This window comes from Gadus chalcogrammus, chromosome 23, assembly GCF_026213295.1.
Source record: "Gadus chalcogrammus isolate NIFS_2021 chromosome 23, NIFS_Gcha_1.0, whole genome shotgun sequence".
In the NCBI taxonomy this organism is placed as follows: Eukaryota; Metazoa; Chordata; class Actinopteri; order Gadiformes; family Gadidae; genus Gadus; species Gadus chalcogrammus.
In genome coordinates this window covers 5313048-5340468 of record NC_079434.1, presented here as the reverse complement: position 1 = coordinate 5340468, position 27421 = coordinate 5313048, and the positions used below count along the sequence as shown (strand labels likewise).

At 48.1% G+C, this 27421-nt stretch overlaps 2 protein-coding genes across 4 annotated transcripts in view; one reads left to right on the top strand and one right to left on the bottom strand.

The window, feature by feature from the left end:
* Positions 1-1460: 1460 nt before the first annotated feature.
* Positions 1461-27342, bottom strand: LOC130377400 (LYR motif-containing protein 4B). Of its 2 annotated transcripts, none has more exons than XM_056584505.1 (3): positions 27234-27342; positions 14483-14603; positions 1461-2579 (listed from the first exon to the last, which is right to left on the bottom strand). In XM_056584505.1, the coding sequence occupies exons 1-3, from the start codon at positions 27311-27313 to the stop codon at positions 2517-2519; spliced, it is 264 nt and encodes an 87-aa protein (XP_056440480.1). In that variant the 5' UTR covers positions 27314-27342; the 3' UTR covers positions 1461-2516. The 2 variants fall into 2 exon arrangements, with proteins under 2 accessions (XP_056440480.1, XP_056440481.1); XM_056584506.1 differs by lacking the exon at positions 1461-2579 and adding an exon at positions 13099-13465.
* The window catches only part of fars2 (phenylalanyl-tRNA synthetase 2, mitochondrial), a 61022-nt gene continuing 59179 nt past the window's right edge, over positions 25579-27421 (top strand). Inside the window, exon 1 of one of the 2 annotated variants that reach the window (XM_056584500.1) lies at positions 25579-25694. In XM_056584500.1, the coding sequence (XP_056440475.1) occupies positions 25584-25694 (111 nt within the window). In that variant the 5' untranslated portion in view covers positions 25579-25583. Of the gene's footprint in view, positions 25695-26427; positions 26676-27421 lie in introns of those variants that run through there. The other variant, XM_056584502.1, reaches the window with a different exon arrangement.

The window sequence follows — 27421 nt, the reverse complement described above, 5'->3', positions numbered from 1 at the left end:
CGCAGCTACACATTGTTCACGTTGCAGGGTCACAGCAAACGTATATTTTCTTTGTTGTTGAGGCAGCATTCTTTCCTTGTCTTGCTACGCCCACGTCACTTCAACATTTCAAGTTGAACTGCCCCAATGGCAATTTATCATTAAGCAAGTCAAATCCAAATGTTTTGTTATACATGACAATATGATTTACATACATATTCTCTCTACAAAGACTTTCTAAATCTGACCCATTTATGTCAAATGCATCTCAATGTTGTCATTGTCAATATCATTGGTGCACTAGAAATTCAACAATCTGAGTTTAAGTAAATCTGTATGCATGTGTTTATGCGTATGCTTGTATGTATGTGTTTATGTGTGAGTGTGCATTATCATGTCTGTGTATGTGGGCATATGAATTTGTGTGTGTGTATGCCCATATATGTGAGTGTGCGTTTACATGCCTATGTATGTGTTGGTGAGTTTGAGTGTGAGTGTGTGTGTGTTGAGCTTCAGCCTATCCAACGAAGCCTTGATTCCTCATGGTGTCCATCACGTCTGCTCGTGGGGTCTGGTGTTGCAATTATGACAGGACACTAAACCAACAGACATTTATTTTTTTAGCAGATAGGAACCTAATGGGGTGATCCACCCAGCTCACCCTTAGCCTTACCTCACCCTAATAATAACCAATAAATATGATTTAAGGTACGGTATCATATGGTAGAGATTTCTCCCTTATGTTATGGAGACCAGTTCCCAGTCTGATCAAGACAACATAAATAAATGTAAAATATGACTTTGTCCAAACGGTTCCAAAGTGCAGCATGCAGTGAAGAGATGATTTGTAAGTCAGTCTGACCTTTAACTCTGCTGGAACGTTCTGGATTACAACCATGGGTGGGAGACTGGGGAGGGGGGCTTAACGATTAACGGAGAACAGCTGTACCTCATCAGTAAATCAAAATGTTCAGATGACCTCCGATTTGTGTCTGAGTGCTCTGCATCAGCTCTTGGTGTGTTAATGGACAGGGGATGGAGACGGACAGGGGAGTGGGCTGCAGTGGCCCACTGCTAGTGTGTTCCAACACCACCTGACGAGACCCGACGCATTTAATCACTGTACTCCCAGGCCATCATTACACCTGTGGCGATGACAAATGGGGTCACCATCCACTGTCCAAAAGGTATATCCCGGCTTCGTTAACTAATTTACTTTTCCCCTCCAGGATTAATAACCTTATTAACACACTTTACACTTCACTATGACAATCTTTTCTTAGGACGATATCAGAGTCGTCGATTCATAGCATTAGACTTAAACTGCTGTAAAACACAGCATACTGCCACTAATATACACCTGCAGGACTTGGGTTGGCCGAAAAGATTAGGCTTCTTCCTGGTTGTGCAGCCCAGGTATACACATTAAATGTTCAACATTCTCAGTGCATACAAACACTTGTTAAACCATGAAGACATCATAAATGAAGGTTTCTTACACGTGTTAGCATTCCTCAGTTTATTTAAAGCGCATCTTAAGTACAACAGGCGCGACACAAACACAAGCACAGAGTTAAGACCTCGACCACCGTGCAGACTGACAGAGAGGAGCGGGGGCTTCAGGGTTCCACTGAGGGGACCAGTAAAGACCTTGAGTTCCACCACCCAGTATGAGCTCCACTGGCCATTCACACACACACACACACACACACACCCCCCCCTTAGCGGATAACTTCAGTGGTGAATACAGATGTTATTTGATCTGTGTGGCGTCGATTGTGTCTATTTGCCACAAGCTTATAGGTTTTTTGTGCGTCTCTGCCGTCACAACCAGACTCTGCAGCGTTGACTTCTTTCAGCGGCAAATCAATTAATCCCAAAGTTGTGTGCGCTTGACATTTCAACATTAATTACAACTCCACCCAATGTTAGATACCCAGCGAACGCGGTTTGACATGCCTGCATTTAAATACACTTTTATTGGCTATCCCTCCTCAAATGATATCCAAAACTCATTTTATCAACTAACAGCTTACCCATGGCTACGTGCAGATCGGTCACAATTATACACCACTTTTGAAAAAAGTGACCCACGAGTCACGACACTGTTAGAAGTAAGAAGCTTTGGTATTATTAGCGACTACAACAGATTTGTGTATCAAGAATTGTTGGTCTTCTTTTGAGAAGAATAGTTGAGCTTCCAGCTGTGAATTAGGTGCACAATCACCAAAATTCAAATAAAAAAAAATAAAGTAGGTTTATATATAAACAAATATTAAGCCCAAAAAAAAAGAAGTCCTTGGCGGTTCCTAAACCCCGCCCATCAGATGAGGTCTCTCCCCTCCGTGTTGGCAGCGCGGGACGGCGCTCAGGGCAATGAAGAAGGATGGCAGGTGGAGGAAAAGGTCAGCGGTGCAGCTGGGTGATGTCACTTCCTGTTGGTCCTCAGTGGAACTGGCTCCCCATCGCTCCTCCCTGCGAGTCCATCTTCCATCGTTTCAACCGCCTCCGTTCCCTGGACCCCGTCATGAGGAGCTTCAGCGGGGAGCCACGCCCTCCACGATGTTCCTCTGAGTCTCGTACAGCTTACCTATGGACACCTGGGGTGACAGACCGACAGACAGAGAGAGAGACAGACAGAGTGAGACACGCATGTTAACTACACACTGTCTATGGCTCAGTTGAAGTTTGTTTTCCAAACTGTAATTCCTTGGCTATAAATACTGCTATAAATGACTGCCGGTACCTATACGGACCATTTCTTTCAGGTCAATGAATCCCCTCAACCTAAGTAGAAGACGATGGTCAAGTCATAGACACTGATGGAGGTCAAAAAGAAAGAGGCTGTCTTGATGACGCCTTTTCAGATTGTTCTCCCATGTTTCCTTTCGCTAAAAAGAGATTCTACCATATAGTTTGTATCGCAGCCTGAGACATCCCAATTAAGCTGCCATTCCAAACCGAAGCTTTCCAACAAACTTTTCCTCGTGGAAAAACACTGCATATAATAGTAGATTAGAAAGAAAGAGTCGAGATGCTTCGGTCTTCTGCACTGCATCACTCTGGGGGGGGACTGAGGGAAAAAACCAGCTAGGGTTGTTTCGAGGGAACTAAGAGAGGACAAGAAAGGGCAGAGAGATCTGAAGGATGGGTGAAGTCAGGGGAGATTCAGCACCAAGATGGTGCTGCAAGGAGGAGAGACGGAGAGAAGCAGAGGTTTCAATGTGTGCAGCCAGGAGGGCTCCACACTGTGAAATGAAATGAGGCGGCTGTGTAAGAGACCGACACGGTTTATGTTTTACCAGCTAGGAAACGAGACGAGAGGTATATGTAATACGTGTGCCGAGAGGCAGCGAGAGCAAGAGGGCGAGGGAGCCCGTCTGCTGCAACAGAAAACGTCCACACACACCTGGTCGGACTTTGAACCATCCACCCACAAGTGGTTGGCAGAGCTGATTTGTTTTTTTGTAAAATAAAAAATAAAACACGTTTGCCTTGGTGGCTGTGTGCGCACAATACACAGCCACAGCCACACCCGCGAAGAATAAATGAAAACCCACCTGAGGGGAACTCAGACATTTCAAGGTCTGGGGCCATGTGATTTATTTAAAAGCGTTCAGTTGCTCCACTGGTCCAGAGCTGTAGGTAGGCTGTGAAGCCACCTAGGGTTTCACATAGCATGACCACTTTCAAGTATTTTTTTTTCCAAACATCCAATCTCGACATCACCACCAGAGGGAAGCACAGCACTACCAATGGCTCCACTAAGCTTCAGCACTTTCTCTGAATCAGTTTATGTTCCATCTCTCTGCATTCTCAAATTCCGACTTTAACCAATCACAGGGGCACACGCACACACACACACACACACACACACACACACACACACACACACACACACACACACACACACACACACACACACACACACACACACACACACACACACACACACACACACACAGGTGCATCCCGGTGCATGACGTGCTCATGCTCATCGGCCAGCCCATAGCGTAGAAGGGGGGCGGATACAATAGAGGCTGAAGCATCTCTGGGCCAATCACACCACGGGAGGCTTGGCTCTCATGTAAATTGTTGCGGCGGTGGAGGCAAAGGGATGTCCTCTCTCTCCCTCGCGCTCCCCGTCTTCATTACCTAGCTCTAGCTTTTTTCTGTATCCCTCCCCCCTCTCCCTTTCTTCTCTCCCCCCATGCACCCACCACAGGCGCCAGGCGGAACCCATCACAGCAGAAACTGGACTAAACCAGCTCACTACTACTGCGAGAGAGAGAAGAGGGATATGAGAAAAGAGAGGAGATATGAGAGACAGGCCGAGGGGTAGAGTGAGAGGGAGATATGAGCGAGAAGGAGATATGAGGGAGAGTGATAGATTGAGAGAAAGAAAGAAACTAATTCATGGAAAGAGAGAGAGAAATGGGAATATGGGATAGAGGACATGGAAGGGAGAGGCTTGAGCGAGGTCACCTCCAACCCTCCCCATCCCTCTCCTACCCTTCCCCCCCCCGACCACATGGGAGACAGGAAGTGAAACTCCCTCCCAATACACACACACACACACACACACACACACACACACACACACACACACACACACACACACACACACACACACACACACACACACACACACACACACAGTGGTGCCCTGCTCCCCGGAGACCCCACCTGGCCGTCCGGCCCACCGGCGTACAGAGTACCGCGCTGCGTCGCTTTCTCACAGATTTTAATTGCCCTGTCGCACGCAGAGGAAAACACACTTGAACCCCCCCCCGCGCACGCCATCTGCACGCGTCTCACACACATCTTCCATGCGCACAACACATGTGCGCGGGTGTGTGTGCGGGTGTGTAGATGTGTGTGCTTGCGTGTGTGTAGATGTGTGTGCGTGTGTGTAGATGTGCGTGTGTGTAGATGTGTGTGTGCGTGTATGTAGATGTGTGCGTGTGCGTGTTTGTGTGTGTAGATGTGTGTGTATGCGGGTGTGTAGATGTGTGTTTGTGTAGATGTGTTTGTAGATGTGTGTGTGCTTGCGTGTGTGTAGATGCGTGTGTGTGCGTGTAATAAAGATCTCTTTGATGCCGCCTAGAATGAGAATTGGAGAACCCATTCACTGTGAAAATATATGCAAATCACGAGACCCCCTGAGAGACGTATACGGCACACACCCAAAGCTACAGATGTGCCGCGGTGTATCTCATTGTGTGTGTTGGTGTACACACAATGTGTTTCTATTTAGGTGTTCGCCATCGTGCATTCTGATGAGAAAAGTGTGCATGTACTTTGTGTATGTGGGGAATGATATCGAGGTGTGTATGTGTCATTTATATCATGCATGCATTTCATTAACACCATTTCTCTCCCATAGAGCCTCATTAGATATGAGAGATACATTCGGTGTCTAGGCTTGTTGAAGTTGCTGTGTGTGTCAACATCAAGGTAGGCAGTATACCTTGGTTCTTCCTCTCCCTTCATCGCCAACTTCCTGTACAACTTTAACTCTACCTGCTGTATGGCAATCAGCCTCTCACAATGTGTGTGTGTGTGTGTGTGTGTGTGTGTGTGTGTGTGTGTGTGTGTGTGTGTGTGTGTGTGTGTGTGTGTGTGTCGCCCCTTGCCCAATACCAATCCATTGTTGTGTGGTGTATGCATTTATTTCGGTGTATGTAGACGTCAACAACATGAATGCATGTTCTTGTAGGCATCAGCATTTATGTGTAGGAGGGTCTGCCAAAGAAGCTCTTCGTCTGCCCTTTGTGTGTGTGTGTTTCCCTAAGTTAACTCCCCCCCCCCCCGCCCCCAACACTAGACACCCCCTTTATCCATTATTCAGCTCTGTTCAGCAGAGCCATGCTGGAACACTCCGGGCTGAAACACACACACACACACACACACACACACACACACACACACACACACACACACACACACACACACACACACACACACACACACACACACACACACACACACACACACACACACACCCCTTCTCCCCTTGTCAATTAATGTACACTTTTTTCCCTCTCCTTCTCTCCCCCCCCCTCTTCCTCCTGTCTAAGTCCGTCTAGCTCTTCCCCTCCCTCCATCATTCGCTATTCACCTTTAATTCACTTTCCTCCTTCATCTTGGGTGTCCCATAGGCTCTCTAAAAGGGACGTGCACAGCTTTATCTATTGACATTGCGTTAGCCACACTCTTCCTCATGTATCCTCCATGTCATTCAGAGAGCAACGTGGGGATCACACACACACACACACACACACCAGCGTGACGGACAGACTAACTCAATAATATATAACTCGGATAAAACAAATGCTAAAGAGAGATTTTGCTTAATACCCCCGAGGGGCGGGGTGGTAAGATGAGGCCGAGCCATAAACAGTGGCATTACTGGACGAGTGTTGCTAAATGGCACATCAACAGCCTCGAACAAGATGCCGCTTAGCAGGCAGTGCCTCTTGTAAGCAGAGCACATAAAGTTCATTGCTAAAATGAACAATTCATCAACGAACGGCCGTGAGACCTGTTTACACATCGAAACAGGGAACAAACGGGTAGGTAGTAGCGCTTTGAGTGCGAGAAAAGCGCTATAGAAATGTAATGTATTATTATTATTAACTAGACACAAATAACCTTTTATACGGGATCCCGTCCTCTTAAAAGGGTTTCCCCTCTACTGTCAGGGTTCTGGGTAGCAGCTTAATGGAGGAACAAGTGCGGTAATGATCAGGGATGTTTCCATATTAACGTATCAAGTGCCACGAAGGGCTATAAATAACACCAGAGTTAAACCTGTTTTGACATTAAAAGGCCTTGCGGTACACATCCTCATTGGCAAGCCGGCAGACACACCCCCATTAGGCGGGCAGACACACACACTTTTCCACTGTAGTTTGTGCAATAGGAGCCTCCCTGTGCTGTACGAGCGAGCGAGAGGAAAGAGAAGACGCTTTGAAAACGAGATAATAAAGGGGGGGAAAGGAGGAGAGAGCAAGAGAGAGATACCCATCTCATTAAGAAGCCATGAAGACCTAGCTTGAGTGGTAGCTGGTTGGAGATAAATATATGGTGGGGGGGATTGCTGAGGTATCATGGCTGTGTGTGTGTGTGTGCGTGCGCGGTCTCCCCGGGGGGGCCAGCGAGCCCATCACACAACCCTGAGAGCGATAGTGTTTCCGTGTGTGACCTAGAACGTCACCTTGGGCAGAGCACCAAACACAGACACCACCAACACTGTATCTCCACCGACGCCGAGACCGTTCCACTGTTACTTGTGCCCGCCTCTGATTGGCCAGTGATCCCCAAGGACCCGCCCAATCCCCAGGCTCCCTAAAACGACACCACTGATCAATCACACCCCCTTTCAAAAAGGAGCTCACCCCCACCTCTCTGGGATCCAGCCGTCCTACACATCGTCCTGCACGTCCTGCAGCAGAACTTCTGGGGGGGGAGACGGCAGAGAGGCGGGGCCAACCACACCCACAACCGCAAGGGGCGGAGTTACGCCTTGTGTCGTTTCGTTACGAGATCTTCTCCATCGTGCTCGTGGATGAGGCTTTTCAGGAGGGGAGTATTTCTACATTGGCCAGTCTAGGCGGAGCTGATTTGAAAGATTTTCTGAGATTATTACTGCCGGCCGAGTTAGTGTTCGCTTACAGAGCCTCCAGCAGCATGATTGGTCGAAAACAAATATGAAGCCAAAGAAAGTGGACAATCCAAGATTTGAAGCACTCCAGTGTGCATCTCCAAGTTCCCATGTTTGTTAAGGCTCACTGTGGGCGCTATGCTATATGCGCACACACACAAACGGTTCCCTCAGGTCCAGTGATGGCCCTGTTCCAACGAGAAGTATGAAGATATGAGACAGTAAGAGCCTAGAAGAGAGAGCAGAACAGAGAGAGAGAGAGAGATGTTGGGGGCGGGGCTATGTAAAATAACTGGCGTTGCTGGGGATGATTACAGCACTCCAAATCAGTTTATTATTACACTTCAGAAGATTCAGTTTTGGCAATCTTTCCTCAAGTGTGTTGAGAGCTCTCTCTCTCTCTCTCTCTCTCTCTCTCTCTCTCTCTCTCTCTCTCTCTCTCTCTCTCTCTCTCTCTCTCTCTCTCTCTCTCTCTCTCTCTCTCTCTCTCTCTCTCTCTAGCCTCTCTCTCTCTAGCCTCTCTCTCTCTCTCTCTCTCTAGCCTCTCTCTCTCTCTCCCCCCTCCCTCTCTCCCTCCCCCTCTCTCTCTCTCTCTCTCCCCCTCCCTCTCTCTCTCTCCCCCTCCCTCCCTCTCTCTCTCTCTCTCCCCCCCTCCCTCTCTCTCTCTCTCCCCCTCTCTTTCTCTCTCTCTCCCCCTCTCTCCCCCTCCCTCTCTCTCTCGCTCTCTCTCTCCAAACAATTACACAGTGGGTCCAAAAAACATTTTGAAAATTATCTCTGGCATGAAATTACTGTTATTTATTATTCAACAAGCTCGCCATCAGTGAGCCAGGGTGTGACTCAGGCGCTGTGTGACGCACAGACGCACGGCAGCGCAACGGCCAGCGACACTTAATGACATCCTACGCAGTCGGGGGGGGGCACGACGACGACAAGATTCTGATGACCAGCTTCTGACGCTGGTTTTGAGAGTGATCGCATCCAGGCACCGATGTGTGACCTTGCCCATTTCAGAATGGCATAGATGTTACATGCATTTAACACACACACACACACACACACACACACACACACACACACACACACACACACACACACACACACACACACACACACACACACACACACACACACACACACACACACACACACACACACACACACACACCTTGAGGAAAAATGAGACAGCGATTTTCTTTGGAGAAAATCGATTGTGGCAGAAATCTGCTGTGAAGGAGTGATGGATAGAGAGAGAAACGAGAGAGGTTTGTTAGAGAGAAGGAATGAAGAGAGGTGCCAACATAAACAGAGAAACCTAAGCAAGGTTATCAAAGGCTTTTCATTTAAAACTAATTGAGAGAAAATTGGAGAGAGAGATAGAGAGACAGAGAGAGACCGAGAGAGCGAGAGAGACAGGGATTGATCCAGAGTTAGTTGTGTCCGGGCTGAAGCACCCACTCCATCATGTACTCCTGGCAACCAGGCTGTCTCCCAAACCTTCGTCCTCGCTATCTCAATTAATTTCAATTCTCTCTCTCTCGATCAATGTCTGCGATCGATGCATCATCGAACCCAGAGAATTGGGCGGGGGGGGCTGGAAATTGTGCCAACTGGCGTGGTGTTCCGGACTCTGGGCCGACCCGGAGTGGTTTCTACATCACAAGCGTTTAGTGGCCCAACAATAAGCCCAGCGGGGCCCCAGAGTCCCTCAGGGGGGCGCTTGGCCCAGGGGCCTGACCCGATAGTGCCTAACCCCGTAGGCACTAAGGACCTATGCTAAATGTCATCTCCTCACTCCTTCCAGACACTTTCCGGGCTCTCTTCCCCGTCCGGGACCGTCAGGTTCTGGTCGATGGGTTTGGTCGATAACCACTTGTTCACATTGGTCGGACCATCATTTGGGTTACTTTCATAGAGAAAAAAAGTGCTTCTTAATCCTTTATGTTGAGATGCGGGAGGGACACGTGAATGAATCCACTCTTTATGTCCACAGTACTGCTCTTGGCTTGATACTGGTCCAGTTCTACTCCCAGTGAAAGTAAAGCACAGGATTTGGCAAAGCCTGGGACTCACTACTCATGTCTCCCCAAACCTATTGGGACATAGCAGGACACCCCCCATGTCTCTTCATTTATGAGCCCAAAGGAAGCTCTTTGCTAGGCTGGGGCTGCTTGTTTACACCTGTGAGACTTCAGGACACATTATTATTATTTGATTGGAACTGGAATCAATAAAAATGTTTAGGACCTCTCCCTCCATTTTACTATTTAGAAAACCCTTTTATCCATAGTGAGTCACAGTGAATTCAGATACAGCCATTCAGGAGCAGGTAGGTGTCAGGCATCTTGCTTATGGATGCCTATAGGCTTGGGATTTAAGGGGTGACTGCTTCCAATCTCTCTACCAGTAGGCTGTAACGCTCTCTTTCACTCCATCGCAATCGTGTTCTCTTTCTCCACTCCCCTCTCTCCCAGCCTTCCGGGCTCCCCTCAGTCGTTCAGTCACAATTTTTCTCTCCCGTCTCCCTCTCTTCCTGTCTTCCTCTCATCATTACGGTGCCAGTCAATGGATTGCATCAGAACAAGTGAGTAACAAATAGGGCTGCGCGTACATGCAAGTCCATGGGTGTATGTGCGCGCGTGAGTGTGCGCGTGCAAGTGACGTACATTTTCCCTGTGATGTAGTGCAGTCATTGCATCAGTCTCAAGTTTCTAAGAATAGACGTGAGGAGCGCAGAAGCCTCCACAGCCAACAGCGGGGAACTTGACCCAAATACGTCCTGGTACTGAGAACGCTGGCGTCCTACGAGGGCTCAGCCGCGCAACTTATTCGAGCCGATTCCAGGGCTCCAAGGCCTGAACGATACAGACTCTGAGGCGTTCAGATGCCAGCGATGAGTCTGTATTATTCAGCGGTATAACCCAACGCTAAAAAGAGCAAATGGGGTGTTGCCAAATGGCTCGGCGATTGTGCTGATGTGCCTTCCTGCTGTGTCACCGGGCGTGAAGCAGTGGGGGACGTTCTGGTGGAAGAGGCACTCCGCCTCGGATGTCTGATGAGGGGGTGAGGGGGGGCGGTTGCCGTTGAACCGACCCCACTGTCAAATTCCACTCTGCCCTGCTCGCGTTCCCTCAAGCTAGGCAGATAACCCCCTAGAGCTCAGGGTGGGGTTAAAACGCCGAGTCGGACCGACCCCCGAAGTGTATGTGTGCATGTGTGTTTGCGTGACATGCACACGGACACCGACACATGCACACGCGGGAGATCAGTGTGTTACACATGTAATGTTGTGTATTACTTCCTTGCACCGCCTGAAATACTTTACATGAGGAAGTTGGGAACCTCTTGGAATTCAAAAGCGCAATGAACATTAGCACGCACACACACACTTTATTTGCAACCTTGCATAGCCTTGCAGCCTAGCTTACTATATTTCCTCATTAGTAAGAAAATGATGTAAATGTAAACAATGGTAGAGATGAATCTCTTTCATCAGCTGGATAATGGTTTATTTGTGTGTGTGTGTGTGTGTGTGTGTGTGTGTGTGTGTGTGTGTGTGTGTGTGTGTGTGTGTGTGTGTGTGTGTGTGTGTGTGTGTGTGTGTGTGTGTGTGTGTGTGTGTGTGTGTGTGTGTGTGTGTGTGATGCTGGGCTTAGCCCACGCGAGAAAGAGACAGACAGTGGGAAATGAAAGGATTTAAAGATAAAGAGCGAGGAGCGAGAGAGAAAGAGAATGTTTCTTGTAAGCAAGAGATGAGAATAATGTGATTTAAATGATTTTATGCCACCTTTCCGCAGGTGCCATTTTTCACCAAGGCAAAAAAAAGAGCCAGAGAAAAATAACCACAATAATACAATAAGCTTAACACAACAACACTGAATACCTTTGTATTCTGTGATGATCACAACAACGCAGACAAAAACACATAACCCGATTTCGACAAAAAGAGAAAATTGCTACATATCGAAAACGCAAAACATCAGCAAGCTCTACTTTTGCTGTTGGATGGGGGGAGTGTGCCTTTCTCAAGGGATGGGCTGACATCCTATCCGTCCCATGATAACACACATACACACCCTGTCATTCACAAAATACCCCATTCTGTCATCAGTGTCCTGGTATAGTTTTGTCAGTTATCAAAAACAACTGAGATTTAAGGCCCGCGGCATATAAGGCACATTAAGTGTCCGATGACCATGTATATATATTTATAGATCAATGTCGCTGAAGCGTGCCGTTGCTGAGGCCAAATGATGCACGCTCAGGTTCTGCTGAGCCACGGCTGCGTCAGTGATGACACTTTTCTCCTCAAATCGTCAGGCATAACTCACCAGCAGCACCCAAACCAGCATTTAATCTCTGCAGAGCCATAATGGCCCACGGGTGTGACACTGCGGTGGCATGAGCAGCAGTAATAACTGAGATATGGGCTGTTGCACTTACACACGCACACGCGCACACACACACACACAAACATCTCTTCTCCCTCACACTCAAACACCATGTCTCCCTCCTCAAATTGTCCCTGGTCATTCTTTACTTCCCTCACCAACGCTCCTATTCCCCCACTCCATCACGCCGCCTCCCCACCCCTTCTCCTTTCTCTGAGACCCTGCCCCTCCCACCCACCTCAGCCCTCGCCTTCCTTCTGGTACCCGAGCCTTCGCCCGCTCCCCCCCTTCCCCACCCCTTCCCCACCCCTTCTTCTCATTAAACAACAAAAGAGTTTAGTTCCCCTCTCCTGAAAACACAGACAAAGCTCTGTGGACGCCATCCATCACCTTTACTCCTAACTGACTTAGAGAGAGCACCTGGGACACACACACACACACACACGCGCACACTTCCGGAAGAGGAGGGATGCAGAAAGGAGCGGGAGGGGGAGGGGAGAGGGGGGGATGATCAGATCTCGTCTGTTCTCTCGGGGCGTGGCACGGATACCAGCACTCCACCAACTCATAGTTTATACAGTCAATCGACTTTCTATTGGGCCATGAATATGTGTATTGTATCTTTACTATTGACGCAGGCAGTAGTGTCTAGTTAGCAGTAAGGGCAGGTCATTCCCGGCCGGAGGCTTCCGGGTGTGAGCCCAAGTCCACCTGTTACCTGCCGACTAGTGAATACAAAGAATGTTACTAAATCACTACAAGAGTGGATTAAAGTGCACTCGGAGTCGGATGTAAACATGACCAAATTGTCATACATCTAACAGCAGGCCAACTAACACACACAATGAGGAGACAGACCACAGTTAAGGACAACAACCCTGACCGATTAAAAGCCTGGAGCCTTAGGACCCAGACTTTAATATGGTGTGTATCGATGAGCTCTCAATTGTGTGAGTCTTTACGTTAATGTATGGTCTAGTGTGTGTGTGTGTGTGTGTGTGTGTGTGTGTGTCCATGAGTTTGTTGGAACCGTCTCATGTTCCTGCTCTGATTTATCTCTCTTGGAAAGAGGCAACCATTATTTCCATGGAGCAGTGGAAGAGAAAAAATAATTATATATATACCTTCTACTTCTTCGATTACTATTTGTTTTGTTTGCTTGTGTATTTTCTGAAGAGAACCGTGAACATTGACTTTTCCCCCATTGCTCATTTCCTCAGTGATATTGGGAAAACAATATAGTTTGCCAATTGGAAAAAGTTGATTAGTTATTTATTTGAACTTGTCCGTGCCACAAGGTTCACATATGAACCTATAATATCACTCCCCCAGGAGATGAACCAGGACGACAAACAGCTCGCAGGCTGTCACGGAAGAGGCCAATCACAGTTCTTGACGATGTTTGGTTCTTTACTAATCACATGTCCACCTGAAAACACATCATATGATCAGTGAATTCCCCCTTTCATTTGAATGATTAAGATGTTCTTAATACTTCTGACCCAATTGGTTATCTCAGTGAATTAGTTATAAGAGAAAGAATGTGTGAATATAAAGTCAATAAAAATTGCTGTCAGAGAGAGCCGATCACACTCTGTATTTGCTTTTTAATGGTATACCCTGAAGATATTTAGAAATAAAACAAAAAAGGCAGACTTGAGTAAAGATTGGCCCAACTGACCCTAAGTGTAACAATAAACTGAGATGAGTTCCGACACTAGACCAGGGTCCAGCCGGAATGGCCGGGAGGATGCTGTTGCAATATGGGAACAAAGTGACCAACAGCATGGTCATTAGCCCTGTGTTGCCACGGTAATGACTGCAGGAGAGGGAGAGAGACAGAGGTGTCTGCGTTTGTGCGTCGGGTTTTCACCTGCTTGATTACATGTGTGAACCTGTGGCCAGAATATTTATGTTTCTGTTGGTCTGTGTAGATGTTTCTGTTGGTTTGTGTAGAAGTGTGTGTGTGTGTGTGGACAGGTGGTCAGTCAGGAAGCAGGTGTTCATCTACATGTTAGTCAACCTGGTCTTGCCTCGAGAGGATGGAGGAAGACAGAAGGACAGAAGGACAGAAGGACAGTGAGAGAGAGAGAGAGAGAGAGAGAGAGAGAGAGAGAGAGAGAGAGAGAGAGAGAGAGAGAGAGAGAGAGAGAGAGAGAGAGAGAGAGAGAGAGAGAGAGAGAGAGAGAGAGAGAGAGAGAGAGAGAGAGAGAGAGAGAGAGAGAGAGAGAGAGAAAGAGAGATGGAACGGCTTTCGGGTAGTTATACATGGGCGCAAACAGAAATTGAATTAAGGCAGTCTGCATATATATTTCAGTCAGAGCTTGGGTCCAACAAGCCTGTGGACATGATTAACGTATCTGACGTGTAACTTTATTTGTGTGCTTAAGTGTATGCATGTGTGTATGCGTGTGTGTGTGTATAGGTGTGTGTGTCTGTGTTTTACCTGTCTCTTGATCAGGGCCAGTGTCTTGTGGCCTTCCTCTGCCAGCTTTGCAACCATCTTGGGATCCTCAATTCTCCTGTTGGCCCTGAACGCATCCTTTATCCTCTGCAACGCATAGGTCCTGCACACCACAACACAACAGAGGAGGGCATGAACAATCGGCTGACACTACCGAGGAGGGACAGGGCTAGGTTTCCTTCATCCTAGAACAATACAACAGAGTCTGCCGGGTATCAACAGAGATTTAAAGATCGAAGGGAATCCCAAATTCCACTACAGCTACAAGTCCCTCTGGATAAGATGAGAGAGTCCGTGTGAAAGCAATAGATATAAAAGGTTGACCCTTGGATCAATTAAAGTCCTAAAGTCTTCAGCACCGACTTGTGGACAACAGCAGCAGGCTGAACCCAACCAAAGCCGGAGCAGGAGGGGTGAACAGAGAGAGCAGAGGTTCTTGGTCTTGCAGCCCGCGGGCCAAACGCACATCAGCACAACAACAGCTACCACACAACAAATAAAGGCCGCGCGGCCGCTCTGCCCCTCCCTGGGCTCCCCGCGCAGCAGGGCTCCACTCGCCTCCACCAATCACAACTGATTTGATTACTCCTTCTCTGAGCAAAGAGAAGGCCCTGGTGCTGCAGGGCTGCACAGCTGCACCCAGATCAATAAACCAGTGTATAGCGGTGTGTGTTTGTGTGTGTGTGTGCGGCGGCTAGTGTGCATGATATAATGGACGTGGAGTCTGTTTGTGTGTGCGTCTATCTCTGTGTGTGTGTGTGTGTGTGTGTGTGTGTGTGTGTGTGTGTGTGTGTGTGTGTGTGGCGGCTAGTGTGCATGATATAATGGACGTGGAGTCTGTTTGTGTGTGCTTCTATCTGTGTGTGTACAATATAATGGATGTTGAGTCTGTGTGTGCGTCTATCTGTGTGTGTGTGTGTGTGTGTGTGTACAATATAATGGATGTGGAGTCTATGTGTGTGAGTCAAATGGGTCCGGTCGCAAATGTTACACACAAGTTGGATAATGTCTAGACAAACAGCAGCTCACATGCCCACACACACACACACACACACACACACACACACACACACACACACACACACACACACACACACACACACACACACACACACACACACACACACACACACACACACAGCTTCTCATCAAACAGAATGCGAGCCAAGATGGGGTCCCAGGGGACGGCGACATGTAGACATACAGCGGGGCGAAGATGCCGCCTGCTAAGTTGAGGTTTAAACAAAGGAACGCAAACAAGCTCGGTTGTTTAGGAGTTACTGCTGAACACATAGATGCTTCTCAAAATAACTAAATACACGTATTAAAAAAGGTTGTCATTAACGTTGTGGTGGCCCAGCCGCTGAGCAGTGCCCCACATGGCCACGGGGTGGCCACAAAGGCAGGCAAAGGCAGCCAAGGGGTGTGGTTCTGGATGGGAGGTACTACTCAGCTTACCCTGCACAGGTGCGCTGAGTTAGCCCTGCAATCAGAGGGCCTTTTTAACTCCACCAGAACAGGCTGAAGACAGAGTGGCTGGAGGAGCGTGTGGTGTGGAGACCAGAGACACGTTAGGCCAGTCTCGTGGTAAGAGGCCTGTGGCCAACCCTCTTGAACAATCCAAACCTAATCAATGAAGATACGTCCAAGTGGACCAAAGAGCTGTTGTGTGTCGGTGTGTGTGAATTGTGTCGTGCTGAAACCCGACCATAGGCCGGCAGTTGAAGAGGAACCCCAACGACTTAAAGAGGAAACCCAAGCCGAGCTAGGGCGAAGAGGTCAGTGGCAGGGACCACAGACCCCACTAACCCCGGACTATCTTTCTCTCTCTCTCTCTGGCCCCACCCCAGGAAGAGCCAGAAAGGGCACCCTGACGACAGCCGCCAACCCGGTGAAGATTTGAGTTGCCTTTTGCCCCCTCCCTTTTCCCCCTGCACCTTTTTTATAAATAAATGACTTAAGTTGATTTCACCGCAACCCCCGCTTCCGCCTGATCTATTCTGATTGGTGATCCCACTGTTGTACCTCAGAGACCAGGCGCCCACATATGGTGGAGAATGCAGGCAGTCTGAGTCCTCGCTATCAGTGGGTGAACCGATCGGAATATTAAAAAAAAAAATATATATATATATATATATATATATATATTTTTTTTTGAACATGGAAGAAACCATGAGAGCGATCTTGGAAACCCAAGCCACGCTGCAGTCAGCTGTAGCTGAGTTGTGCAGGGTAAGCGGAAGACAAGAGCGACGACCACGAGATGTGCTGACCAAGCAGACGCCGGATGATGACGTAGAGACATATATTGCCTTGTTCGAAAGGACTGCAACAAGGGAGAACTGGCCAAGAGCAGAATGGGCGAACAACCTAATGCCCTTCTTGACTGGGGAAGCTCAGAAAGCCTGTCGGGACCTTTCCGTTGCAGATGCCATGAACTATGATACGGTCAAGGTTGCCATCCTGGCTCAGTATGGACTTAGCCTTCCTGCACGGGCCCAGCGTGTGCATGAATGGAGCTATGACCCTGCGGTTCCAGTCCGGGCCCAGGTAACGACACTGGTCCGTCATACCAAGAGCTGGCTGGAGGAAGCTGCAGGGCCACCAATAGTGGACCGCGTTGTGATTGACCGGTGCCTCCGGGGACTGCCAAACGACGCCAAGAGGTATGTCGCCCAGCAGGGGGCTCCAAGTGTGGACAGATTAATAGCCTTGCTGGAGAACCACAGGGTGATGGGTAGCATGATGCGATCAGAAAGTGTCATGCATACTAACTTTAAAGCCAACAGAGGGAAAGAGACCAGTGGCAAAGCTGTGAACACGCCAACAGCCCGGACACCGACTGGCTGGACCAGACAGACGGAGAGGCGAGAACCAATGCCTCCTCCTCGCCCACGTTGCTACTCCTGTGGCCAGGAGGGACACCTAGCCAGAGAGTGTCCGGACCGGGATGAACCGATGCCTACGGCCGCATCTACGGGTGGTAAGGGCTTCTTCAGCCAGACCCTAACTACCTGTTGGGCCCACCAGGGGGCCCCAGCCCCAAAGTGTCCTGTTAAGATAGGCGGGAGGGACAAAGAAGCACTCCTTGACTCCGGAAGCATGGTTTCACTAATCAGACCGCAGTTTGCTAGTGACACCTGGGGAGAAGAGATCTCCGTCTCCTGCATCCATGGAGACACCCGGAAGTATCCCACCTCGGAGGTCCAGGTGATTACTCCCCACGGACCATTCACTCTGCGGGTCGGGGTTGTAGAGCAACTGCCGGTGCCAGTGCTTTTCGGCCGAGACAGCCCGCTCTTCTCCCACTACTGGCCGGAGAAATTGAGGAACCGGAATAGGCGAATCCGAAGACGCCCGGTTGGGACGAAGGCCTCCGCCACCCACCAGGCTTGTGCCGCCGTGTCACCCGATGGCAGCCCTGCGGAATCCAGCGATGACGAAGTGAATAGGCCCCTCCATAGGCAAAGTACGGAAACGGATCCTGGACGTGCAGCTGAGGAGCAGGAGCCTCTGGAAGAGATACAGTCGGATGAGGTATTCTCAGAGTTCCCCCAAGTCGAGGTGGATGAAACTCTCAGGCCTGGACGATTCGGCTCAGCCCAGCTGCAGGATCCCAACCTGACCCAAGCCTGGAGGGATGTCCGAGTGATTGAGGGCCAAAACCAGGATGGGGTGAGTCAAGTGTCTTTTCCCCATTTCATGGTTAAAAATAAGCTGCTGTACCGAGTAACAAGAAAAGACTCTGAAATCTGTGAACAGTTGCTTGTCCCCAGGGAATATGTCACCAAAGTGTTGTACCTAGCACACTCCCACCTACTAGGGGCGCATTTAGGGAGAGAAAAGACCTATGACCGTGTCCTCCGCCGCTTCTACTGGCCGGGGGTCAAGAGAGCCGTGGAGGAGTACTGTCGACACTGTGGAGAGTGTCAAATCAACTCCCCTAAGGTAGCGTATCGAAATCCCTTAATACCCCTTCCAATCATTGAAACCCCCTTTAGTAGGATTGGCATGGACATTGTCGGACCCCTCCCGAAGTCTAGCAGCGGCCACCGCTATATCTTAGTCATTCTGGATTACGCCACACGGTATCCAGAGGCCATTCCCCTACGCTCGGCAACAGGAAGGGCGGTCGCCCGGGAAATGTTCCTGCTCTTCAGTAGAGTGGGATTGCCTGAGGAAATCCTTACAGACCAGGGATCCTGCTTTATGTCTGGGGTGATGAAAAGACTGTGCCAAAGTCTGAAGGTGAGGCAAATTAAAACCTCTGTCTACCACCCTCAGACAGATGGACTCGTGGAAAGGTTCAATCAAACCCTCAAGCACATGCTGCGCAAGGTTGTAGAGGTGGATGGTAAGAATTGGGACCAGCTGCTGCCTCATGTCCTTTTCTCCATACGTGAAGTTCCCCAGGGTTCCACTGGATTTTCACCATTCGAACTATTGTACGGACGGAGACCCCGGGGCATGCTGGATGTGGCCAAGGAAGCCTGGGAGCAGCAGCCATCCCCCCAGCGCAGTGTCGTGGAGCACGTGGAGCAGATGCACCACCGAATGACCCAGGTGTGGCCCTTGGTTCGTGAACACATGCAGCAAGCCCAGGCACAACAGGCACAGGTGTACAATCGAGGAGCCCAGGTGAGAGAGTTCGAACCAGGACACAAAGTGATGGTCTTGGTCCCCACGAATGCCTGCAAGTTTTTAGCCAAATGGCAAGGACCTTATGAGATAATGGAACGAATGGGACCAGTGAACTACAGGATACGACAGGTTGGCCGAAGGAAAGGCAAGCAAATTTATCACGTAAACTTACTGAAGCCATGGCATGAACCTCCCCCTGTCCCCTCCAATGTCTTCAGTGCCAACCTGTCTCCCCAGAGTCTACCGCCAGTGAAAATGGGCGATCAGCTGTCGTCCAGACAGGTACAGGCCCTCGGAGAACTGCTCACCAGGAGCAAAGATGTCTTCTCTGAGACCCCAGGGAGGACAACAGTCATCGCCCATGACATTGAAACCGAGCCGGGAAAGACGGTAAGACTTCGACCGTATCGAATCCCGGAGGCCAGACGAGAAGCCATCAGAGAGGAGGTGAGGAAAATGCTTGACCTTGGGGTCGTGGAAGAGTCCCACAGTGCCTGGTCCAGTCCTATAGTCCTTGTTGGGAAGCCCGATGGTAGCATTAGGTTCTGCAATGACTATAGAAAACTGAACGAGATCTCTCTATTCGACACTTATCCTATGCCCCGTGTGGATGAGCTGGTCGAAAGGTTAGGACCTGCCCGGTTTATCTCTACATTAGACTTAACCAAGGGGTATTGGCAGGTGCCACTAACGCCACAAGCAAAACCGAAGACGGCGTTCTCGACACCAGACGGGGCCTTCCAGTACCGGGTCCTCCCATTTGGACTTCACGGGGCCCCGGCAACTTTCCAGAGGCTCATGGACAAGGTGCTACGACCACATCGGGACTATGCAGCAGCTTACATCGATGACATCATTATCCATAGCACGTCATGGGATATCCACCTCCGGCACCTAGAAGCTGTCATCCAGGCCTTGCGGGAAGCAGGGCTGACGGCCAACCCTAAAAAGTGTTCCCTGGCCCTGGAGGAGGCGAACTACCTTGGGTACACTGTGGGGCGAGGAAATGTCAAACCCCAAGAGAAGAAAGTCGATGCCATAGCAACCTGGCCCCAACCCCAGACGAAACGTCAGGTGAGGACCTTCCTAGGGTTAATGGGATATTGTCGACAGTTCATTCCAAACTTTGCCTCCATAGCTGCCCCCCTGCATGAGCTGACAAGCAAGAGTGCACCAAACAAGGTGAAGTGGACGGACCAGACCGAGCAGGCCTTCAATCGTCTGAAGAAGGCCCTATGCAGCGAGACTGTGTTGCACACACCCGACTTCAGCAGGAGGTTTGTGCTACAGACAGACGCATCGGAGGTAGGACTTGGGGCGGTCCTGTCCCAAATACACGACGGCATGGAATACCCGGTAACCTTTGTCAGCCGCAAACTACTGCCACACGAGAGAAACTATGCAACCATAGAAAAGGAATGCCTGGCAGTTAAATGGGCCATGGAAAAATTACGTTATTACTTGCTAGGCCGCGAGTTTGTAATAGTAACTGACCACGCTCCATTGAAGTGGATGGCCCAAAACAAAGACAAGAATGCCAGAATAACCCGTTGGTTTTTACACCTGCAGGACTTCAAGTTTACAGTGGAACACAGGGCAGGGAAGCTTCATGGGAACGCTGATGCCATGTCGAGAAGGGATGACTGCTGTTGGTCTGTCGCTCCCCACCGAGGTTCAGAGCTGAGGGTGGGGGTATGTGGTGGCCCAGCCGCTGAGTAGTGCCCCACATGGCCACGGGGTGGCCACAAAGGCAGGCAAAGGCAGCCAAGGGGTGTGGTTCTGGATGGGAGGTACTACTCAGCTTACCCTGCACAGGTGCGCTGAGTTAGCCCTGCAATCAGAGGGCCTTTTTAACTCCACCAGAACAGGCTGAAGACAGAGTGGCTGGAGGAGCGTGTGGTGTGGAGACCAGAGACACGTTAGGCCAGTCTCGTGGTAAGAGGCCTGTGGCCAATTCTCTTGAACAATCCAAACCTAATCAATGAAGATACGTCCAAGTGGACCAAAGAGCTGTTGTGTGTCGGTGTGTGTGAATTGTGTCGTGCTGAAACCCGACCATAGGCCGGCAGTTGAAGAGGAACCCCAACGACTTAAAGAGGAAACCCAAGCCGAGCTAGGGCGAAGAGGTCAGTGGCAGGGACCACAGACCCCACTAACCCCGGACTATCTTTCTCTCTCTCTCTCTGGCCCCAGCCCAGGAAGAGCCAGAAAGGGCACCCTGACGACAGCCGCCAACCCGGTGAAGATTTGAGTTGCCTTTTGCCCCCTCCCTTTTCCCCCTGCACCTTTTTTATAAATAAATGACTTAAGTTGATTTCACCGCAACCCCTGCTTCCGCCTGATCTATTCTGATTGGTGATCCCACTGTTGTACCTCAGAGACCAGGCGCCCACAACGTCCATATTGTTGTAATCTTGGAATATTAAAAAAAATGCAGACACAATACATCTTGCATAGGTCACCTTCATGAATTAATTTTTCGAGGTGAAGGAATCAAGTGAGATACGTTAGGACGAGGTGGCCTTAACTTGCCTATGAAGAAGTGTTGCATGTGGAGGACCATCTGGAGTTATAAAATGACATCTGTTCCTGGTGGAATCCTAAAGTGTGTTTGCGTGCGGAGATGCTAATGGCATGTTTTGAAACCCCCAACAGCATCCAAAATGTACATTCTTGGGCAGAGTAAAACCCCCAAAAGAAATATCGGTCCACAAAACGACTCTTCCCCCTAAACACCGGGCCACCAGAGCAGGTCGTTTGAACGTCTGGAGCCCTTTCCGCTCCTGCATTCGATTGCCAGCATTAGATAGTCCCACCATGCTAGCCAGGGTTTGAATATGAAGCGCCGTAATGGACGTGGCCCCTACCTCTGAAGACTCCCCCGCTAGAGTCTTTGTACTGCAGGCAGTAACGCGGATCGTTTCCCAGACAAATGAGGCCCGTTTGATAGAATACATCACGCCAACACAGAGGCCCGGCCTGAGTCTATAATAAAATACCTCCTCTGGTAGCCGCTGGGCCAGCGCCGAAAATGACTTGCGGTCTAATTTTGACATTATTCCACCTAATAGACGAGACATTAAACACGGCAGCTGATGATGTTAGGGGAATGCCTGTTGACCTTGGTGGGAGTTACCTTGGATGCGGTTGTCTCCCCCTCTCTCTCTCATTTAGTTTAAGAGAGCTAATTAAAGTATGAAGGGTGGGATTTACACAGGGCGGCTGATGGTGCAGGGTGGATATGCAGGCGGAGGCCATTAGAGGGGGAAATGAGCTCCTGATGGGGTTTAATGTGGGAGGGACGACTCAGGGAGGAGGAAGGAGGAAAATGGATGAAGGAGGCAAGGAGGAGGGGAGATTAAGGAAAGGACGACTCAGGGAAGGAGGCAGGAGGAAAATGGATGAAGGAGGCAAGGAGGAGGGGAGATGAAGGAAAGGACGACTCAGGAAGGAGGAAAATGGATGGAGGAGCGAAGGAGGAGGGGAGATTAAGGAAAGGACGACTCAGGGAAGGAGGCAGGAGGAAAATGGACGAAGGAGGCAAGGAGTGAGGGGAGAATTAGGAAAGAACACGAGGGAAGGATTGGAAGATGGAATAAGTCCAGCGTGGAAGAGATTCCTTCTTCTGTGTCTGAGGGAAGAGACCAGAGGGAGGGAAGGACGGAGGGAAGGAGTTAAGAGTAAAGGACAAGAATAAGAGGAAGTTTTAAAAAAAAGGCAGTGCGAGGTAAGAGGAGGGAGAATGCCGGCAGGACCTGGAGCAGTGCAGAGATAATAATACCAGGATTAGGGCTGGGCGAAAATCACGATATGAGTAATTTTATATCACGATATGGATATATATCACGATATGGTATTTTTGAAGTAAATTAAAATAATAAATGGCTTAAAATAACCATACTTCACATTTGATCAGTTTTTTATTTTATTTTGAACTTGAATTTCCATGCTTACAAAGGAGTAAGTAGCGAACATCTGTCATTAACTGCCGTGTCATATAGTGCAAACATCTTGTAAACATTTAACTGTTTTTTCAATACAAATAACATTTTTTTTTAAAGGTGTGCTTCACACCTGCCTGGCTGTCAGTCAGTGTAATATAAAATAAAAATCACAGCATCACACAAATATTTTAAATACTAATTATACAAATAAAGTTATGTGCTGTGCAAATAGCTGGTGGTAAAAATAGAACTGTTTCTTCAATACAAATGAGATTTTTTTTCAAGTTAACAGGTGAGTCTCACACCTGCCTTGCTTCAGTCAGTGCAGTGCAATATAATTTTTTTTTTTTTCTCTCTCTCTGTATAAACGATATGGCCAAATCTCTCCCGGTAGACACTTTCATATCGTCCACGGTATGATATCGTCATATCGCCCAGCCCTAACCAGGATCATTAGATAAAAGGGAGACATTGATCAATTGTACGGAAAATGCCAATAAGATGAAATGGTACTAAAGGTTAAGAGGGTAAGAATAAAAAACAGATACAAAACACACAAAAGAGGATATGCATGTATGATGGTCATTACTGTTGGTGTGGCGAGAACAGAATGGCTCCATGTGTGATGAGGTCTACAACTAGCCCACCATTATCGTGATCTCTACTATCGTGATCTCTTAAAAGCTCAACAGTTCATGAAGCTGTACAGCAGCATTAATGTAAATGCTCCTTATAGATTCAAACAAACTTCATACTTTAGATCGTCTTGGAGACAAAGCTAATAACCCACTAGTCCAAGTTAGTTTGGGCTGTGATGGGCTTGAAACAGCCATTGGCTATTCACAATGACAACCTATCGACTAAATTATTAAACATATAAATTTGGAGCGAACAACCAATAGAATACTCCCAGATGAAAGCAACCGTTGGTTGCATAGCTTCAGTTCAATAAGAATCAGGAGACCCCCGGCGGGCCAGACCACCAGGTAAATATTAAACCAATCACAAGCTGACAGCATAGATGTGTTCTATAATCAGTTCTCTGAATCCCACGGCAGGAGGGCTGATGGAATTATAGACAATCCTCTGGTGTCTTTCTCTGACCATTACTGTGACCTATGCTGGCAGGAACGCGCTGATACGATTTTGGATGGAATTGGGTCAAGAGAGAGAGGCACAGAGAGAGAGACAGAGGCAGCGAGTGAGAGAAAAGAGAGAGAAAGAAAGATGCCCGATTAGGTGAAACGCTATATGGCTTCCTGCTGTTTGTGTGTGTGTGTGTGTGTGTGTCTGTCAGTCTGTCTGATAGTGCCCACGCAGATTTCTTGTTTGTGTGTGTGTTTGTTGTGCTGCGTCACTGAGACTTCAGAGGGAATTCTCCATGTGTCGTGGGGGAGATGAGAGGAGCTGAGGGGAAGGAGAGGAGCGAGTTCCGTGATCACTAATTCATCAGAGGGCCTTCGCAGAGCCTCACTGCTGACAGCCTGCCTGCATGTGCACACAAAATGCACATTCAGTATTGGGGTGGTTCGGATTTGCAGTAGGAAGCTAAACTGTAAAGTATGAAGAGAAAGAAGGAAGAGGTTGAGGGAAAGAGAGGGGGAAGAAGAGAGCATATCACCATACGTTAATGGTCCATCCTGAAGAGGAAATAAAAACATGCACAATTGAGTAAGGATTTGCAAAAAAGGACTCTTCTGTAGATTTTTTTGAGAGAGAGAGAGAGAGAGAGGAGAGAGGAGAGAGAAAGAGAGAAGTCAGACAAGATAAAAATATGTATGAAGTTAGTTGGCTGCGTGTTGCTGTTTCGACACTTTGGCTGACCTACTTCTGCCAATTTGGCTCTCTTTCAGGAAAACTGCTTCCTGTACTGCAGTGCATCCTGCTTTCTCTCCCTCTTAGTCACCCTCTCAACACAACAGCTTTGTAGACGGGGTTCAACAGAAACCAAAAATTACAGCACTCGGCAGTGGTGCATCGTTTCCCTGCTTGTTGAGTTGACTTGCTCACCCTTTCAGAGAGTAAGGGTGAGCAAGTCAGTGTCTTTGTAAATCCTGTCTCTTGCCGAGGTCTTATCCTTATAATAACTGATATCGATTGGGCCCCACTCCCTCACTCTTCCTGCATGAACTGCCTCTCCAGCTCTTAAACGCCAGGAATTGGAAAGCAGCAGGCCTCTGCCAGCGAAGATTTTGTTATTTTTGTTATACAGACTAGTAGATTAATAGAATATGTGTCTGTGGGTACGCAGTACGCACAGATACAACACGATATACAATACAGCTATAGTCTTCAACCGAAACCCCATGGTACTGTCACGATCCTACTGTTGGGTAAGGTTAAGCTGGTTGGTAACTGGTGGTCATGGTAACGGTGGGAGTGGCTCCCTTGATTGGTTGATTGTGGTCACCTGGGGGATCCAAGATGGTGGATATACACAGCATGGTGGCCAGTGGTTACAGCCGGCAGAATAAGACTTTGTAAAGCCATTCACCCAGATGCCATACACACCAGAGCTAAGGAGTCCAACGGGGGAACGTGACCGCCCCTTCACCGTCTTTGATAGTACATCACTGATGGCCCATATTCTCCTCTTCCTCACCCAATATGTGAGTTACTCCCTCACATATTGTCTACCTTATTCGCTCACTTTCTCACATATTTAGAATCATTGCCTCACTAACTCTGACTGACTGCAGAATAGACAAACCTGTACATCCAAGTATCAGTTAAGGGGCTTGTCAAAAGGGGCTTATCAATGGGCTTAACCCTTATCAAAAGTTTTTTCTGTTGTGCGTCAAACACGGTGTGAATTGAACAAGTGCGCAAGAGACAGGGTTGATCTTAGAAGAGTGAAATACAACAGACATGCTAACACCTCTGAGAAGTTTAATGGTTTGGTAAAAAAAAAAAAAAAAGTGATGGGAAAAAGCTATAACCTAAGTAATATTAAACTTTTGACAAAAATAATGAATAAAAAAACAATCAAAAGTACACATTTTTGAGGATATTAATATCGGAACTACACAAAAGTTATTAAAAGGCAGACGGAGCATTCTGAGAAATTAAAAGTGAATGCATGAGAAAGACAACTTTCCTTCAAGTCGATAAAAATACCTCAGAATGGTTTATATAACCAAGCTCAGCTTCCAAACTTTATTACAATATCTGCAGAGTCCCAACTGCAAATCAATCTGTGTCACACAGTGTTACTTCTAATATCATCGGGTCCAATATAAACCCTGAATAATTCCAGAATCTGTCACCACCAATTAGATGTCACAGCAGATAGAAGGGGGGGGGTGAAACCCCATTTAGCCTCCAACAACCAACTGATCCACACCAGTACGTGGTTGTAGTTCAAGAATAAAACCTGAGAGCAGCAGAGAACAGACACAACCAGCAGTTTGCATGCGGTCACCTTCTTTTACACTTCGAGATTGTCAACAATCCCAAAGATTCAGCAGCTCAAATGACTTAAGTAGGTTCTAGGTTGTATTATTTAGCACAAACAAGAGAAAAGCTTAACAACCTGGCTAAACAACAGTCTATATATAGTCTCCTCGTTGAAAGCGATCTGCTCTGTCTGAGTGAGTAATGCATGTCCCCTCTCATTGTTTTCTGTTCGGCCAGTAGTCAATCATTGAAGAGCATTTTCTTTTTGGTTATTTTCATAATCAAATAATTGTAACGATTGTAATCGAGCATGTCATCGTTGCTGCTGCCATCTCCTAGATATGAGTGTTGATAATTCATGTTACGTCAAATATTGTCATGGACACATCTGTAGAAGTTTAAAACCAGAGCAAACGCATTAGGTTAACCCACAGTCGTTGGCATCAGAGGTCACAACACATTAGGCACTGGAGTGTGACGTCAGTTACCTTGCAGAACGTGCTGTTATACTAAATGTTGACCAAGACAACATTGTACTTTCTGTTTAGGTGAATACATATACTCTGAGATATCTTATCTCTCAGACACTAAACATTTCCGCACACGAATCTCAGCTTTATTATGATATTACATGTGGTCACTTTAGCCAGTGGCCAAAGTAAACACACCGTCTTCGTGCACGTTTTTGTAAAAATGGCAATTGATAAAGCGTGTGTCCTTTTCATTAAGGCGATTGACATGTTATGGTTTACCTGTAATTGTACGATGGGAACTGCTTACTCTCTCGCAGAAGCATTCGGTACAGAGACAGCACTTGTGTTTTCGTTGCCATGTTGCTAACAACGCTGCGACCTTCGGGTCCTGGACAAAATACAAAGCATCTCAGAGACCGCCTGTACATAAATATGTCTTCCTTTCAATGTATTTGTAATTTATTTAA

Coding starts and splice junctions, on each gene's coding strand:
- LOC130377400 (XM_056584505.1), bottom strand. CDS start 27,313: ATGGCAACGAAAACACAAGTGCTGTCTCTGTACCGAATGCTTCTGCGA. Junction 14,604..27,233: donor TTCCCATCGTACAATTACAG/GTAAACCATAAC, acceptor TGTGGTGTGCAG/GACCTATGCGTTGCAGAGGA. Junction 2,580..14,482: donor TGGCCCTGATCAAGAGACAG/GTAAAACACAGA, acceptor CTGTCACCCCAG/GTGTCCATAGGTAAGCTGTA.